A 15,164-nucleotide genomic window follows, 5' to 3' on the forward strand; every position below is an offset into this window, starting at 1 on the left:
GAGCTGAGCTGGACCCATTCTCAGCCTGCTCTGTGGCCTGGGCCAGGTCCTTCCCTCTCTGAGTGCCCTCCAAGTTCCCTGACCACCATCGGAGGGCCCAAGCTGGTCCATGTGGGAGGCCCAACCTGCAGAAGCTGTTAGAATCCTGGGAACTCAAACTCCAGCTCAAAATTTAAATCTCTTTAGTGCCCAGGGCCTCAGGTTCTGAGTGTAGGGTTCTGGGGTGGGGTGAGGTGGGGACTGTTCTGGGGCAGGGAGCATGGGGAGGTCCCGTCACTCACCCCAGATTCAGGCCCTCAGTCCCATTTCCCCTTTGGCCCTCTTCTGTGGCTTTCTGTGCCCCCTGCCGCCCAGTCAGCATTCAGGGTGGGGGAAGTGACCTCTAAGAGATCATAGGTGTCCGTAGGGCCTATGGGGCATGGGGTCCCTGGGAAGAACCATCACTGACCTGGTGAAGCTCTGGACCCTGAGTCTCTGGAAGGACTGGAGGCCTGAGGGAGGCAGGGCAAGGGGAGGTTCCCTTGGCATGGAGTCCCCTGATGCCCCTGTCCCCTACCCCAAAGCAAGACTGGGGTATGTAGATGTGGGGGGAGGCTGGGGTGCCTGGAAGCCAGATGGGGACAGGCCTGGGTGGAAGAGGCTGGGCAGTCATCTCTTGCTGGCTCTATGAAGTGTTGCCAGACCTCAAACACCTGCCTAGGACATGGCGCCCCTTGGGCTGGGAATGGCCCTCCACTCCTACCCAGGGGAGCTGGAGAGTCTGGCCAAAGCTTCAGGGGGCTGGAACATCCTGGAATTGGGGCAGGGCCAGTTTGGAAGGTCTCTGCTGTGGGCAGTGGAGGGGCAGAGAAGAAGGCAGAGCCCAGCTAGGCCCCTACCCAGCCCATCAACCTTGACCTCTGATCCCTGACCTCCCTTCCAGGCTCTCTCCCCACTTGTCACTTTGCTGGAGCCTGAGGACCTGCATTTGTGGACATCTCTGTACACATGGCCCATGCCCTAGCTGGGGAAGTCTTCCCAATGGGGAGCTGGCCAGTGTGACACAAAAGCCTGCACTGGGCCAACAAGGTGGAAGGAGAAGCCGCAGGTGGACGGCAAGGCCCCGGCCGCCTCCTCTCCTCCGCCCCTCTTCCCGCCCAGGACTGGGTGGAGCCACTGCCTTCTAAGTGGTGGCCTGGTGGCAGCAGAGCAAACTACAACCGGCGGCCAGCAGGACCAGAGGGCGGCTCTGCAGGCAGGCGGCAGTGGTGCCCTCAGTTCCCCAGCATGGCCCCCTCGGCCTGGGCCATCTGCTGGCTGCTGGGGGGCCTCCTGCTCCATGGGGGTAGCTCTGGCTCCAGCCCTGGCCCCAGTGTGCCCCGCCTGCGGCTCTCCTACCGAGGTACCAGCCCCTGTGTGCCCTGTTTGTGTGCATGTGCCCTGTTTGTGTGTGCCCTGTTTGGGTGCATGTGCTGTGTTTGTGTGCGTGTGCCCTGTTTGGGTGCGTGTGCCCTGTTTGTGTGCGTGTGCCCTGTTTGGGTGCGTGTGCCCTGTTTGTGTGCGTGTGCTGTGGGTACATGTGCCCTGTTTGGGTGCGTGTGCTCCATTTGGGTGCGTGTGCCCTGTTTGTGTGCGTGTGCCCTGTTTGTGTGCATGTGTGCTGTTTGGGTGCATGTGCCGTGTTTGTGTGCATGTGCCATGTTTGTGTGCGTGTGCCGTGTTTGTCTGTGTGTGCCGTTTGGGTGTGTGTGCCGTTTGTGTGCGTGTGCCGTGTTTGGGTGCGTGTGCCCTGTTTGGGTGGCTTGGGCTCTTGGGTGCCTGGTCAGCTGTAGGGGAGGGAGCCTCTCCCTGCACAGCTCTCAGGGAGTGGGAGGGAGGCAGGTCCTGGGAGACAGGACCAGGGTGGTGGTGGGAGGGACCTGAGGGGGACTGCTGAGAAAGGGGCAGATGGAGACCCCGAGAGAGCTCAATAAAGATGGGGAGGAGACAGAGGAAGGGACCAGGCAGGGGAGAGGGACAGAGAGGGTAGGGCTGAAGGGTCTGTCTGGGCTCAGCTGGCACTTTTTGGCCAGGGCGGCCAATGGGAGAGCCGGCAGCACGCTATCCCTTGGTCCTGGGGCCACAGAGAAGGGGAGGACCCCCCTTGCAGCCCACTTCCCAGAGTGGGCTTGTTCATGTGCTCCCGCACCCAAGAAGCGCCTCAGCCCAGGGGGGAGTTTCACCTCCCCTCTTTGCACATCCCAGCCTGGGGGTTCCTGTGTTCTACCCTAGACATGTGAGCCGGCTCTGGCCTCCACGGATGGGCCCGGGGAAGGTCCCTGAGACAGGCTCTTGGCAGATCCTTCCTGAGGAAACCAGAGGGGTGACCACCTTCCCCTGGGAAGCCCAGTCTGCCGGGGGAGATGGTGCTCATCCCTGGAGAGGCTGAGGGGAACGTGGTCTTGTTCCGGGAGCTGTGGTTTTGGGGGGAGGTCAGACTACTAGAAAAAGCCCCAAATAGGGAAAGTTTCCCAAGGTACTGTCATCCATGGAGGGCTTCCCGGAAGAGGCTGTTGATAAGTTTTGAGGGTGGAATGGGTGTTGGATGGAGGTGCTTCTGTAGGGAAGGCATAGGACACTCTGGGCCTTCCCAAAGGTGGCCAGCGCCCCCTTCCTACCACATCCTACTGCGCCATTACCTCCACCTCCCCAGCCAAGCCCGGAGGACCTACCTCAGGATCCTCAGCTCCTGGGACCGATGACCCCAGATGGCTCCCCGCTCTCATCTCTGGGGCAGGTTGGCCAGCATCTACGGGGAGAAAATTATCTTTGGCCACATCCCTGGACTGGAGGTGGGGGCCCTTCCTGGCCATACCTGCCCTCTTCTGTACCCAGGCCAGTGCCAGGGGTCCCCTCTGCTGGGAACAGTTTCGCCTGCTGGCCCACCCTCCAGCTGAGTCAGGCGGCCTGCAAAGACTCCCGCCCTTCCTCCAGGATCTTCCAGCACTTTGTTCTAGTTTCTGCTGGTTGGGGCCATCTTCCCTGGGGACTGGGTAGGGCACAGATGGGACAGTGGGAACATGTTAGCTGCACGATGAAGGGCTAAGGAATGGAGGGGTGGGAGGTAGGCCCCAGGGTAGGCTGGGCTGGGTGGGAGGCTCTGAGCCTCCCGTCCCACCTGTCCCCAGGAGCCATGGTCCGAAAGCCTTCCAGCACCATGTGGATGGAAACATTTTCCAGATGTGAGTGTGTCGGGGCTGGATGCTCAGCCGGGGCCTCCGCCTCCACTCCTTGGCTGGGGAACTAGGCTGAGCTGTGGCCCTGATCCGCCTCCCTGTACATCCTCCTAGACCTCCTGTCTGCCAACCGCTCTGCCATCTTTCTGGGCCCCCAGGGCTCCCTGAACCTCCAGGCCATGTACCTAGATGAGTACCGGGACCGCCTCTTTCTGGGTGGCCTGGACGCCCTCTACTCTCTACGGCTGGACCAGGCATGGCCAGATCCCCGGGAGGTGAGCTGGACTGGCAGGGAAGAGGGTCTGTTTGAGAACTGGGCACCTCCAGATGGGAGGCCAGATGGGGAAACTGAGCCTGTGAGATCAGGGGAGGACCTGAGGTCAGCTGGGCTGTGTTCTAGGTCCTGTGGCCGCCGCAGCCAGGACAGAGGGAGGAGTGTGTTCGAAAGGGAAGAGATCCTTTGGTGAGTGCTGTTGGGAGGGATGGTCCCCCAACCTGACACCCTGCCCTGACCCCCAGGACAGTCCGTGACCACACCCCAGGTGCCTCTACCAGGGGCATTTGGAGCAGATCTGAGGGCTTTTGAAGGTCTGCTGGGAATGTCACACACACCCCCTTCCCCAGAGCTGACTGCCAGACAGGGCTGAGCCTTGGGCCCCAAGGAGATGGTGGGCACCCCCTCTCACCCCTCAGCCACCCCCTCCTTCTCCCCGCAGACAGAGTGTGCCAACTTCGTGCGGGTGCTGCAGCCTCACAACCGGACCCACCTGCTAGCCTGTGGCACTGGGGCCTTCCAGCCCACCTGTGCCCTCATCACAGTTGGCCACCGTGGGGAGGTGAGCCTGGGTCAGGCCACACAAGGGACTGGGAGGCAGTGACATTTCCTCCCTGCTGCCTGAACATTCCCATTGAGCCTGGGTAGGGACAGAGGGGCAGGGGCCTGAAAGGCGCCTTTGTGTCGGGGAGCTGACCCCATTAGAGGGGCCCTGGGTGAGGGCGCCTTCTGCCCGCCGCCACTCTCTGGCCGCACGCGAGGGCTCCTGCTTGGGTGTGGGCTGCTGGTGCTTCTCTCCCAGGTGACGCCCCTCCCTCCCTCTCTCCCTCCCACTAGCATGTGCTCCACCTGGAGCCCGGCAGTGTAGAAAGCGGCCGGGGGCGGTGCCCTCATGAGCCCAGCCGTCCCTTTGCCAGCACCTTCATAGGTGGGTGATGCCCAGGCCAGGGTGGGAACAGGGAGGGTGGCAGCTGGCCTATGTCACTGGGAAGGGAGGGACCCAGCTGCTGGGCCTGGGCCTCCTCCCCTGACTCTGTTCCCCAACCCCCACCCCAGGCGGGGAGCTGTACACGGGTCTCACCGCTGACTTTCTGGGGCGAGAGGCCATGATCTTCCGAAGTGGAGGTCCTCGGCCAGCTCTGCGTTCTGACTCTGACCAGAGCCTCTTGCACGGTGAGGCCTGCCCCTGGAACTGGCAGGGGTGAAGAGGCTACTTTCCCGGCTAGGACACCAGCCTCCAGTGGGAGTCCCCTGCCCCATTCCTCTCCCCACTGGGTTCTGCTTCCATCCTCCCCTGTGGGGCCCCTCCACCCAGCATGACCCTGTCACCCTTCCAGACCCCCGGTTTGTGATGGCCGCCCGGATCCCTGAGAACTCTGACCAGGACAATGACAAGGTGTACTTCTTCTTCTCGGAGACGGTCCCCTCGCCCGATGGTGGCTCGAACCATGTCACTGTCAGCCGCGTGGGCCGCGTCTGCGTGGTAAGAGCTGGGAAGGGGTGGTGAGGTTCAAGTCCCTGCTACACCCTCCCATTTCCAGACCTTTCTCCCCCTACTCTGGCCAGCAATAGGGAAACTGAGGCAAGGATGCAAAGCTGACATGCATACCTCTCCTCGAGTGGGTGAGGGCCCTCGTGGGGCCCAAGGTTGACTCTGGCCCCTTATCCTGCAGAATGATGCTGGGGGCCAGCGGGTGCTGGTGAACAAATGGAGCACTTTCCTCAAGGCCAGGCTGGTCTGCTCGGTGCCTGGCCCTGGCGGTGCTGAGACCCACTTTGACCAGCTAGGTGAGGGCCTGGCCAAGCAGGCCTAGGGCTTGAGAGTGGGGAGGGCTGAGAGCTGGCGAGTCAGGGCATTGGCGGTGGCCATGACACTCATACTCCCTTCTCTACCCCAGAGGACGTGTTCCTGCTATGGCCCAAGGCCGGGAAGAGCCTCGAGGTGTACGCGCTGTTCAGCACCGTCAGGTGGGCACGCCCAGCCTCCCTGCACCCAGCACCGCGGCCTTGCGATGGGTCCGTCTTTGTCCCTGATTCGGTGACCTGTGACTGTACTCTCTGACTCTCTCTTTGCCTTTGTCTTGGGGTCTTTGCTTTTCGGAGTCTCTGCTTGCTGCAGGCACTGTCACTCTCTGTCCTGCCCATGGAACCAGGCTGTCCCTTTCTTGTCCTTGATGGCCACTCTGGCCTGACTGTCCCATGTGCCCCGGCAGTGCCGTGTTCCAGGGCTTCGCCGTCTGTGTGTACCACATGGCAGACATCTGGGAGGTCTTCAACGGGCCCTTTGCCCACCGAGATGGGCCTCAGCACCAATGGGGGCCCTATGGGGGCAAGGTGCCCTTCCCTCGCCCCGGCGTGGTGAGTATCTGCGGGGGCCAGGCCAGGGAAGCAAGGCCTGAGCAGATGTGGGGAAGGGCTCCTTGGAGTGGCTCCGTGTCCCCATGCACCCCCACGGCAGTGGATGTTGGCCGAGCCTGGGCTCCAGAGGGCCTGGGTGGGGTGGGGTGGGTGTGGTGGGAGAGGAGAGCCCTCCTGCAGTGAGAGAGGTCCCCCTGCTTGGGGTGGAAACAGACTGGTGGTGGAGGGTGTGTGCTGTCTCAGGATACTTCAGGCACTCCTTTCCCTGCTGCCCACAGTGCCCCAGCAAGATGACCGCACAGCCAGGACGGCCTTTTGACAGCACCAAGGACTACCCAGACGAGGTGCTGCAGTTTGCCCGAGCCCACCCCGTCATGTTCTGGCCTGTGCGGCCTCGGCATGGCCGCCCTGTCCTTGTCAAGACCCACCTGGCCCAGCAGCTGCACCAGATCGTGGTGGACCGCGTGGAGGCAGAGGATGGGACCTACGATGTCATCTTCCTGGGGACTGGTAGGACAGCTGAGCAAGGGTGGCCAGGCTGGAGAGGGGTGTGGGGTCTCCGGCTGTCCCCTCCTGTCACGCTGACCCCTCCTCCCTGGCCCCAGACTCAGGCTCCGTGCTCAAAGTCATCGCCCTCCAGGCAGGGGGCTCAGCTGAACCCGAGGAAGTGGTTCTGGAGGAGCTCCAGGTGTTTAAGGTAAGCAAGGGGCTGATGGAAGGGTCCCTCCAAGCCCCATCTCTGGGTCTGAGCCTGGCTACAGGGATGCAGGAGCAAGCCCAGTAGGGAGCCAGCCTGTCTTTACTGAATTTGCAGCTGGCAGGATGCTGGGGAGGGGGTGCAGAAAGAGATGCCCCCCTCCGCCCCGCGCCTCCGCTGTGGCAGAGGCCTCGCAGCCACTTATGAATGACTGGAGGCCCAGAGCTACAGCCTGTGAGCTGAAAGTGCCTGGGGTGCTGGGAGGGATGGTCAAGGGGAGCAACGCTTTGCAAAACCCTGTTGGGCTCAAGTTGCAAGGAGGAGAGGGTTGAGACCCCAAGGCCCCTAGATGTTCTCTTGGCCCCTCTAGAGACTCAGGAAGGGGATCATCTGTGTTTGGGGCCTGTTGTGCCTCCTGGACCTGAGCTGGGTAATTTGGGACAGCTGCCTCATTGCTGGGGAACAGGCTGAGAGAGCGGACGCTCTAGCTCTGTGCTTTCAGCCAAGCCTCCTGCTTGGAGGCCAGCCATGACCAGGGGGCTTTTCTTGTAACCCGTCGTCTGGGAAAGACTGTCTAGCCTTAGCTGCCAGGGAGTGCAAGACCCAGCCTGGGAGCTAGGTGGTTCCCACCCCAGGGTTGGAGGAGACTGAAAGCAGGGGTGCAGGGGCAGGTCTTGGTCCACCCCACCCACACTGAGACCCTTCTCCTTCCCCAGGTGCCAACACCTATCACTGAAATGGAGATCTCTGTCAAAAGGGTAAGAACAGCTGCCACCCTCCTCTTGGACGCCCCTTTAGCCCCTGCTCTGCAGCCTCCTCCTCTGCCCCTGCTCCACAGCCTCCTTGAGCTCCGCTGTAGTCTGGGGAAAGCTGTGCTGAGGCAGGCCTGATTAGCCCCTGCAACAAGTGGCCAGTGGGCACTGGAGGCACCGAGTTCGTGGGGCCATGTCCAGATAAGGGGATAGCCACAAAGGCCAGTTCCTAAAGGAGGCAAAAGTGTGCCTGAAAACAAAATCCAGATGTTAAGTCCAACAAGGCCACTTTTTAGAGGCCTACTATATTTGCCAAGTGGTAAAACCCATCTCCCCATATTTATCTGCTCCAGTGTATCTTTGTGTAAATCCTAACTTTTGTGCAAGGATTGCTTAAAGCAAGGTGCACCTCTAAGGTCGGGGACAAGTCAGGATAAAGGCCCCTTGGATAGAGGGCAAAGGTCAGCAGCTGGGAGGGCCTGGAGAAGCCCCATAGAGAAAACATCCCAGGTCTTGATTCTCCTCCATCCCTTCTGTGTCCTGGCACAGAATCTGGTATGCAGCAGATGGGTGATAAACACTTTTTGTTTTTTGAATGAATCCAAGAGGTTCTGGAAGACTTCCTGCAAGTGGCAGGGGTCTCAGGAAGCTGAGGGGCTGAGAACCTGGCTGCGTGTGGGCGAAGCCTGGGTTCACCTCAGGCTCTGCTTCTGTCCCTCCCCAGCAAATGCTATACGTGGGCTCTCGGCTGGGTGTGGCTCAGCTGCGGCTGCACCAATGTGAGACTTACGGCACTGCCTGTGCAGAGTGCTGCCTGGCCCGGGACCCATACTGTGCCTGGGATGGTGCCTCCTGTACCCACTACCGCCCCAGCCTTGGCAAGCGCCGGTTCCGCCGGCAGGACATCCGGCATGGCAACCCTGCCCTGCAGTGCCTGGGCCAGAGCCAGGAAGGTGAGTGGTGGCAGGTGGGAGGGCCCAGACTGGGCTGGAACTCACCCCTGTGGTCCGGCTCCACCCCTGCGAAGTGCGTTCTCAAACTGGTCTTGTCATGACGGATAGTCCTCAGTTTCCCTCTCTGTGTAGCTCCTGCTAGTGCGTGGAAGCAGGGTCTTTGGACACAGTGGCTGGCGTGGGGATCCATGCATGCCTAAGTTCTTGTCATACTAGTGGGGCTCCTGAGCTGTGATGTCAGGTGGTGGCATTGGGATCTGGGTCCCATAGTTCCCAAGCTGAGCCAACCTCTGCCTCTCTCCAGAAGACGCAGTGGGACTTGTGGCGGCCACCACGGTCTACGGCACGGAGCACAACAGCACCTTCCTGGAGTGCCTGCCCAAGTCTCCCCAGGCTGCTGTGCGCTGGCTCTTGCAGAGGCCAGGGGATGAGGGGCCTGACCAGGTGAGTGAGGAGACCCCTGCCTCTAGCCTCCGTGTGTCCTGAGGTCACCTCCCATCCTGAACCCCAAGACCTGAGCCCTAGAAAGGGGTTCTGGGGGGAACCTGCCAAGATTAACCTAAGAAAAGTGTGTATTAGGCTCCTGGGGTGCCTAGAAGGAGGTGCCCTATTTTTGCCTTCTGGGAATGCCCAGGCCAGATGTGGCTGGAACTCCCCCAGTCTGAGGGGTGGGTGATGGAAGAGAGAGAAGAGGGTCTGGGCAGGCCAGTAAGTCTTCCATGTTTACACACGTGGCTCATCTTTGAAGGATTCTCTTCTCCAGGGGTTCTTGGTTCTCCTCTGCCCCAGGCAGGGGAGGGGGCTGTGCCCTGGGCCCAGGACTAGGCTTCAGAACCTCCCTATGCTACACACACACACAACAGAAGAGAACCTTCTGGGTCCCTAACCACTGGTCCTTGCCCTCCACCCTCAAAGCCGGGCCCCACACTTCCTCCCTGGAGTCCAGCTGTCTGCTCAGGCCCTCTCCTCCCCCATCTGGAAAGGTCTGTCGACCCCAGGGATGGTTTAAGTCTGGGGCCTGAGGATGGGCATTGGCCGGGGCAGGGAAGGGGAGGGGCAGGAGTGGATTGATTACAGGAGGGGCTCTCCCTCCAGCCTGGGAACTGGGGGAGGCCAGCCTTGGGCCAGCTGTTGGGCTGGGCACTGAGAAGATTCCCCAGGGGAGGAGGGGAGCAACAAGATGGTGTTTCACAACACTAGCTAATGGCTCAAGCAATCCACCCCCAACACACAGATGTGCAGACTAAAACCCACACAGGGTCCAGGCCAGAGGCGGGCTGGGATCAGGGCGGCACTCCTACTTCCCACGCCGTGATGGGCGCTCAGCCCACCCTGGGCTGGGGCTGTCAGCTTGCACTGTTGGGGGAGTGAACGGTTCAGACCAGGATGGGAAGGCCGTGTGTGTGTGTGTGTGTGTGTGTGTGTGCACGCACGTGCATGCATGCATGTGCATGTGTGCGTGGGCACATGCACATTGTGTGTGTGTAGCATAGGGAGGTTCTGAAGCCTAGTTCTGGGCCTGGGGGCATAGCCCCTCCCTTGAGAAAAGCCTGTAGATGGGATGGTACCTCCAGAAGGGCTAAGGGGATAACATCTTAGCCCCTCTGTTCCTTGGGAATGTGTGCCAAGGCCTTCCGAGGCCAAGATTGGTGTCCTCTGACTAAGGGAGAAACCAGCCAGTCAAATCCTTGAGAAGGCCCCTTCCTGGGCTATGGGAAGGTGAGGCCCCACCTGAATTAGCTGGTAGTCTAGAGGAGGCCCAGACTGCCACGCTGCTGGTCCCCTCCTGGGAAGGGGAGAACAGGGCAAGAAGTGCCCAGGCACTGGGCCCCAAGGATGGCAGAAAAGCTGGGGCAGAGAAGCCAATGGTAAACTCCCACTTCGCACCCCACTCATGCCCTCCCGCCCGCCTGGCAGGTGAAGACAGACGAGCGAGTCTTGCACACGGACCGGGGGCTGCTGTTCCGCAGGCTCAGCCGTTTCGATGCGGGCACCTACACCTGCACCACTCTGGAGCATGGCTTCTCCCAGACTGTGGTCCGCCTGGCTCTGGTGGTGGTTGTGGCCTCACAGCTGGACAACCTGTTCCCTCTGGAGCCAAAGCCAGAGGAGCCCCCAGCCCGGGGAGGCCTGGCTTCCACCCCACCCAAGGCTTGGTACAAGGACATCCTGCAGCTCATTGGCTTTGCCAACCTGCCCCGGGTGGATGAGTACTGTGAGCGCGTGTGGTGCAGGGGCACCATGGAATGCTCAGGCTCCTTCCGGAGCCGGAGCCGGGGCAAGCAGACCAAGGGCAAGAACTGGGCAGGGCTGGAGCTAGGCAAGAGGATGAAGAGCCGAGTGCATGCTGAGCACAATCGGACGCCCCGGGAGGTGGAGGCCACGTAGAAGGGCGCAGAGGAGGGGTGGTCAGGATGGGCTGGGGGGCCCACTAGCAGCCCCCAGCATCTCCCACCCACCCAGCTAGGGCAGAGGGGTCAGGACGTCTATTTGCCTCTTAGAGACAGGTGTCTCTGCCCCCACACCGATACTGGGCCACCTGCAGAAAAGACTGGGGTCTAATGGAGGGGCTGGGTTCTTGAGGCCTGTTCCCTGCCCCTCTCTGTGCTCTTAGACCCAGCTGGAGCCAGCACCCTCTGGCTCCTGGCAGCCCCAATGGGTCTGCCATTTGTTCTCAGAGATGGCCTGGCTTCCGGAGCACATTTCCGGGTGTGCCCAGAGGCAAGAGGGTTGGGTGGTTCTTTCCCAGCCTACAGAACAATGGCCATTCTGAGTGACCCTCAGAGTGGGTGTATGGGTGGGTCTAGGGGGTATCCCGGTAGGGGGCCCGCAGGGAGCCAGAGGAGGGTGGAAATGGCCTCTAAGCTAGCACCCCGTAAGAAGAGCCCACCTGACCGACTTGGGGAGGGAACACAGAGGTGTTGGGAAGGTGGAGCAACAATGCACCTCCCCTCCTGTCACGCCGTGATATCTTGGTGGCTCCCTGCCACTGCCCGCCGCCTCTTCTCCATCTGAGAATCACGGAGAGGCGTAGATAATCTAGAGGCATAGACTGCTAGAGCCCCCCGGGATCTGGGGTGGTCAGGGCTCAGGCTTCACTTTGTAAACCAGGTGGGGGCATCTCACAGCCTGACTTCCCTTCCCCAGGCCAGGGTTGCTGGGATGCCTGCCCCTCCTGAGAGGACCCCCTCCCCACTGTCAGGCTCTCCACGTCCACGAGCAGGGAGGGGTGGGTTCTGGGCATTGTTGTCCCTTGTGTCTGTGGACTAGAGATAGGGCGGGGGAGCTGGGGAAGGGTGCAGGCGGGAAGAGTGGGCTGTCTTTCCCAGGGTGATGCAAGCATGCCGCAGCCCTGGAGGCTGGGAATGTGGACGCTCTGTGAGCCCTGCAGTCCTCAGAATCAGGGCCAGGGATGCAGAAGATTGAGAGGATATGGAGATGGAGAGAGGGCAGGAGACCCTTAGGATAGACTGTGGGACCCAGGCAGGAACAGGTGTCCACAAGAACTCAGGATGGCATCAGTTAGCTCAGAAGCCACCTGGAAGACCCAGTGTTTCCATCTCTGGAATCTCTGTTTTATGCTAAATGGATTTAGGAAGACTGTTTTTCTTTTAAGGGGGAAACCAGATAGAGAAAAAAACGAAGTGTAAGTCCCGCTGATTCTCGGGGGTAAGGCTCGGCTGGCAAGGACGCATTCTGCCTGGGCATGTAGGGGAGGTGTTTTTGCCATCAGCAGTTTCTCAGGCTGGGGAGCACAGAGGGGAGGAGGAGGACTAAATGAAAAGTTGTTCCCAGCCTGCACATGAACACATTCATGATGCACAAAACTGACTGGAAGGAGATAAGAGCACTGGGTTTGAGATTCCCTCCATTAAAACAACCAAGACAAAGAAAGGAGGGGAAAAAAAGATAAAAAGCAAGTCAGAGTTCCCTGCCCCACTGAAACTCAAACCCAGACTGCCTTGGGTTTTATCTTTCCCTTACCCCTGGCACCTCTAGAGAACTGGGACCTGAAATAGTCCCTCCTTTCTCCCCTTTGACCATGTAATAAATGAACCAGAAGCACTGAGATTAACCTATCAACGCCCTGAGAAGCCTTCCGGCCTGTGGTGCTGTCTGCTGGGAGATCAGCTGACCAAGGCGGAGGAGAGGAGGAAAGGATGGGGGCTGAAGAGCAGAAGTGAGGGGAGACAGAGGGGATTAAAGAGGGGAGGAGAGAGGGCAGAGCTCCAGGAAAGGGTATCAGAGCTGCAGCCAGCTCTCCCCTCTAGCCCAGGGAGGCCAGAAAGACACAAATAGCCCTCCGGGCCTTTACGCTGGACTCTGGCTTGGCAGGCTCCAGGCAGGGTCCTATGGGAAGTTACTCTAGAAAACGAAGGGAGGAGGAGCACAAGATCCTCAGCAATGAACACCTGCATTTAGAAAAAGTGGACAGCTTCTGCCAACCACACCCTACCCACGGTACTGTATGCTACTAACTCCTGGAAATGCCCCGTATATGCGAGTTGTTTTTGTATTTGTATGTTGAGATGGGCCTTGTGGTTTCTCTGTTCTCAGAGCACATTTCTTGTAATTACTATTGTTATTTTTATTGTCATGACTGCCCCTGAGCTCTGGTGAGAAAAGCCGAATTTACAAGGAAAGGGATGAAGTTAATATTTGCATCACATAATTATATCATTACTGTGTATCTGTGTATTGTACTAAATGGACTGATGCTGCGCACATGAGCTGAAAATGAAGAGCCCTCCCATCCATTCCATGAGAAAGAAGGTCACCCTGAGTGACCTCTGTTTCATGATTTCCCAAACAGGTTTTAGAGCTGGAAAAGGACTTAAAGAAAGAGACTGGGTGGTGCTTTCTAGAAAGGAGGAAGATGGGTATCAGGGGAAGGAAGGAGTTAGAGGGCTTTGTCTATGAAGCCGAGATTGCTCATTAAATGAGGAACATCCTGGCCTGTGGGCTTGTAAGACTGACCTTCTTGGGACTTCAGGAGGATCTTGAACTAAAAGAAAAAAGAAAAAAAAAAAAAAAACATTGGCAAAGGGCAGCTGGGCCTGTAGGCAGCTCTGCTGCTTTTTCACAACACTTGACATTTGTCACAGTGACACTTGGCATGGTTCCTGCCTTCATCCCAAGCCACATACCAACGGATATTAAGTCCTCATGGCTGGGGGACTGGGGCTGTGCTGTGGGGGCTGTGGCTTCTGGAAAGGCGAGGAGGCCCCGAACATCTGACCTATTGGGCACACTGTAGGAGGTCCGTCTGGGCATGGCTCCCACTCCCCAGTGACATCAACACCCCAGCCCAAAGAGCAGACTCCACTGGTGCTGGAGCAAGATGGAAGGGTCATAAGCCCACCTTCCCAGGGAGACTTCCCTGGGCCTCTTTCTTGAACAGCCCCCTCAATCCATGCTGTAGACTAGGGGTCTTAACAGGTCAGTCGTAAGTGTCATCTTGCAGCCCAGGCCCTGGAGCTGGCCTTTCCTTTTGTTCCTTGCCCCCTCCACAATCACTTAGGCCTGACAGAACCTGAAACCCTGTCACCCCACCCCAGGAAGCAACATCACCTCTGACTGAGAAGTGTCACCAGGGCACCCACCTGGCACAGTGTGCTGGGCTGGGAGGGGCGTGTGAAGGCGGCCTCCAGAGACCCCTTCTTCCCTCATGCATCACTGTCCCGAGGGTGGTCCGGAAGACCCCTGTGGACCAGACCCCTCCCTGGTCCACGCCACCTCCCCCTCCCATCTCGAGCCCTATTTCCTGCCTCAGCGATTTCAGCCTCTCTCTGTTGTCTTGTTACAGCTCTTTCCTCTGCATCTAATGCTTCCTCTGCTCTTTGGGCCTCTGTTCCATGACTTCCCAAACAGGTTTAAAGCTGGAAAGGGGCTTAGAGAATGAGACTGGCCCAGTGGTTCCAAGAGATAACTATAATCCCATGGGACCCTCCACGATCTCGTGGTCCCCATGTTCTGCCCCTTTGGCCCTGACAGAGCTAAAATGCTACCTGCTGGCTTGCCCTGTGAAGGCCCTGAGAAGTCCTGTGATGATCTCTTGCTAACATGCATGCCTACTATATGCTATGTGCTTTTCCAAAACATTTGGTTCTTTTTTTTTCCCACGGAGCAGCTAACATCTCATGTTTCTAACATTTTGAAGAACACACTTTGGAAAAATGTTGATTAGGTTAATTCCCTCCCTTAACATGTGAGCTTGATTAATTAGTAATTGCCTTCCCAGCCTGTAGGCTCTGGAAGCCCCGGCCTCCTGATGAAATAGCCACATCTTGATTTCCTATGACCCTCGCCAGAGTAGACTCTGTTACCCCGGGACAGGCCTGCCAAGCGGCCAATCTGCTGCCCTTTGGGCCTGGACTGTGCTCTGTTCCCGGCTCTCGTGCTCCCATACTCAGCCTATTTCTGGCCCCTCCTGTGTCTGGCATGGTCCTCTGTGGAGGGCTAGCATTCACCCCTAGTCTGTGGCTGTCATGCCATCCAACAGACTCGTTTCTAAGAAGGTGAGGGGCAGGGAGGAGTCAGAATAAGAGAGGAAAACAGCAGTTTCCACTTTCTCAAATGACTCCCAGGCTTTTCTTTCATTGGCTAAGCTTGGGGTCAGGTCCTAGACAGCCCTAGAATCCCCTGCTTGGAGGAATGGTCAGGTAGCAGCCCCCAGGAACCTGGTGTACCTCCAGCCAGCCTGTCCTCTTTGTGGGCTGGCAGGGGGTCCAGCTGCAGCTCCAGCCAGTTGGGCCCCAGAAGACTGGCTCACATGCCTCTGGAAATCCAGCAAACAGAGGCACCTCTGGCCAACCACATCTTAGAGCTAGGGGGTAGTTGCTCAGAAATAGCCCAATTTCCATCGCACTTAAGGTCCCATCCCAGCCTCACCTAAGTCTTGGATTGCAGTGGGTTCTACAAGAATAAAGTTCAACA

The 15,164-nt window shown here is 58.9% G+C and overlaps 1 protein-coding gene across 3 annotated transcripts; it reads left to right on the plus strand.

Moving 5' to 3' along the window:
- Nucleotides 1-1,190: 1,190 nt before the first annotated feature.
- On the plus strand, nt 1,191-13,203 carry SEMA3G (semaphorin 3G). Of its 3 annotated transcripts, XM_032161350.2 has the most exons (16): nt 1,191-1,381; nt 3,309-3,469; nt 3,595-3,657; nt 3,911-4,030; nt 4,306-4,396; nt 4,525-4,641; nt 4,806-4,951; nt 5,142-5,256; nt 5,367-5,436; nt 5,682-5,826; nt 6,105-6,336; nt 6,432-6,523; nt 7,240-7,281; nt 8,000-8,228; nt 8,533-8,672; nt 10,146-13,203. In XM_032161350.2, exons 1-16 carry the CDS (start codon nt 1,267-1,269, stop codon nt 10,614-10,616), a joined length of 2,349 nt encoding a protein of 782 aa, XP_032017241.1. In that variant the 5' UTR covers nt 1,191-1,266; the 3' UTR covers nt 10,617-13,203. The 3 variants fall into 3 exon arrangements, with proteins under 3 accessions (XP_032017241.1, XP_032017244.1, XP_032017245.1); XM_032161353.2 differs by lacking the exons at nt 3,309-3,469; nt 4,306-4,396 and having other exon boundaries at nt 1,216-1,381; nt 10,146-13,177; XM_032161354.2 differs by lacking the exons at nt 1,191-1,381; nt 4,306-4,396 and having other exon boundaries at nt 3,360-3,469; nt 10,146-13,177.
- The last annotated feature ends 1,961 nt before the right edge of the window (nt 13,204-15,164 follow it).

This window comes from Hylobates moloch, unplaced genomic scaffold, assembly GCF_009828535.3.
Source record: "Hylobates moloch isolate HMO894 unplaced genomic scaffold, HMol_V3 SCAFFOLD_8, whole genome shotgun sequence".
Classification (NCBI taxonomy): domain Eukaryota; kingdom Metazoa; phylum Chordata; class Mammalia; order Primates; family Hylobatidae; genus Hylobates; species Hylobates moloch.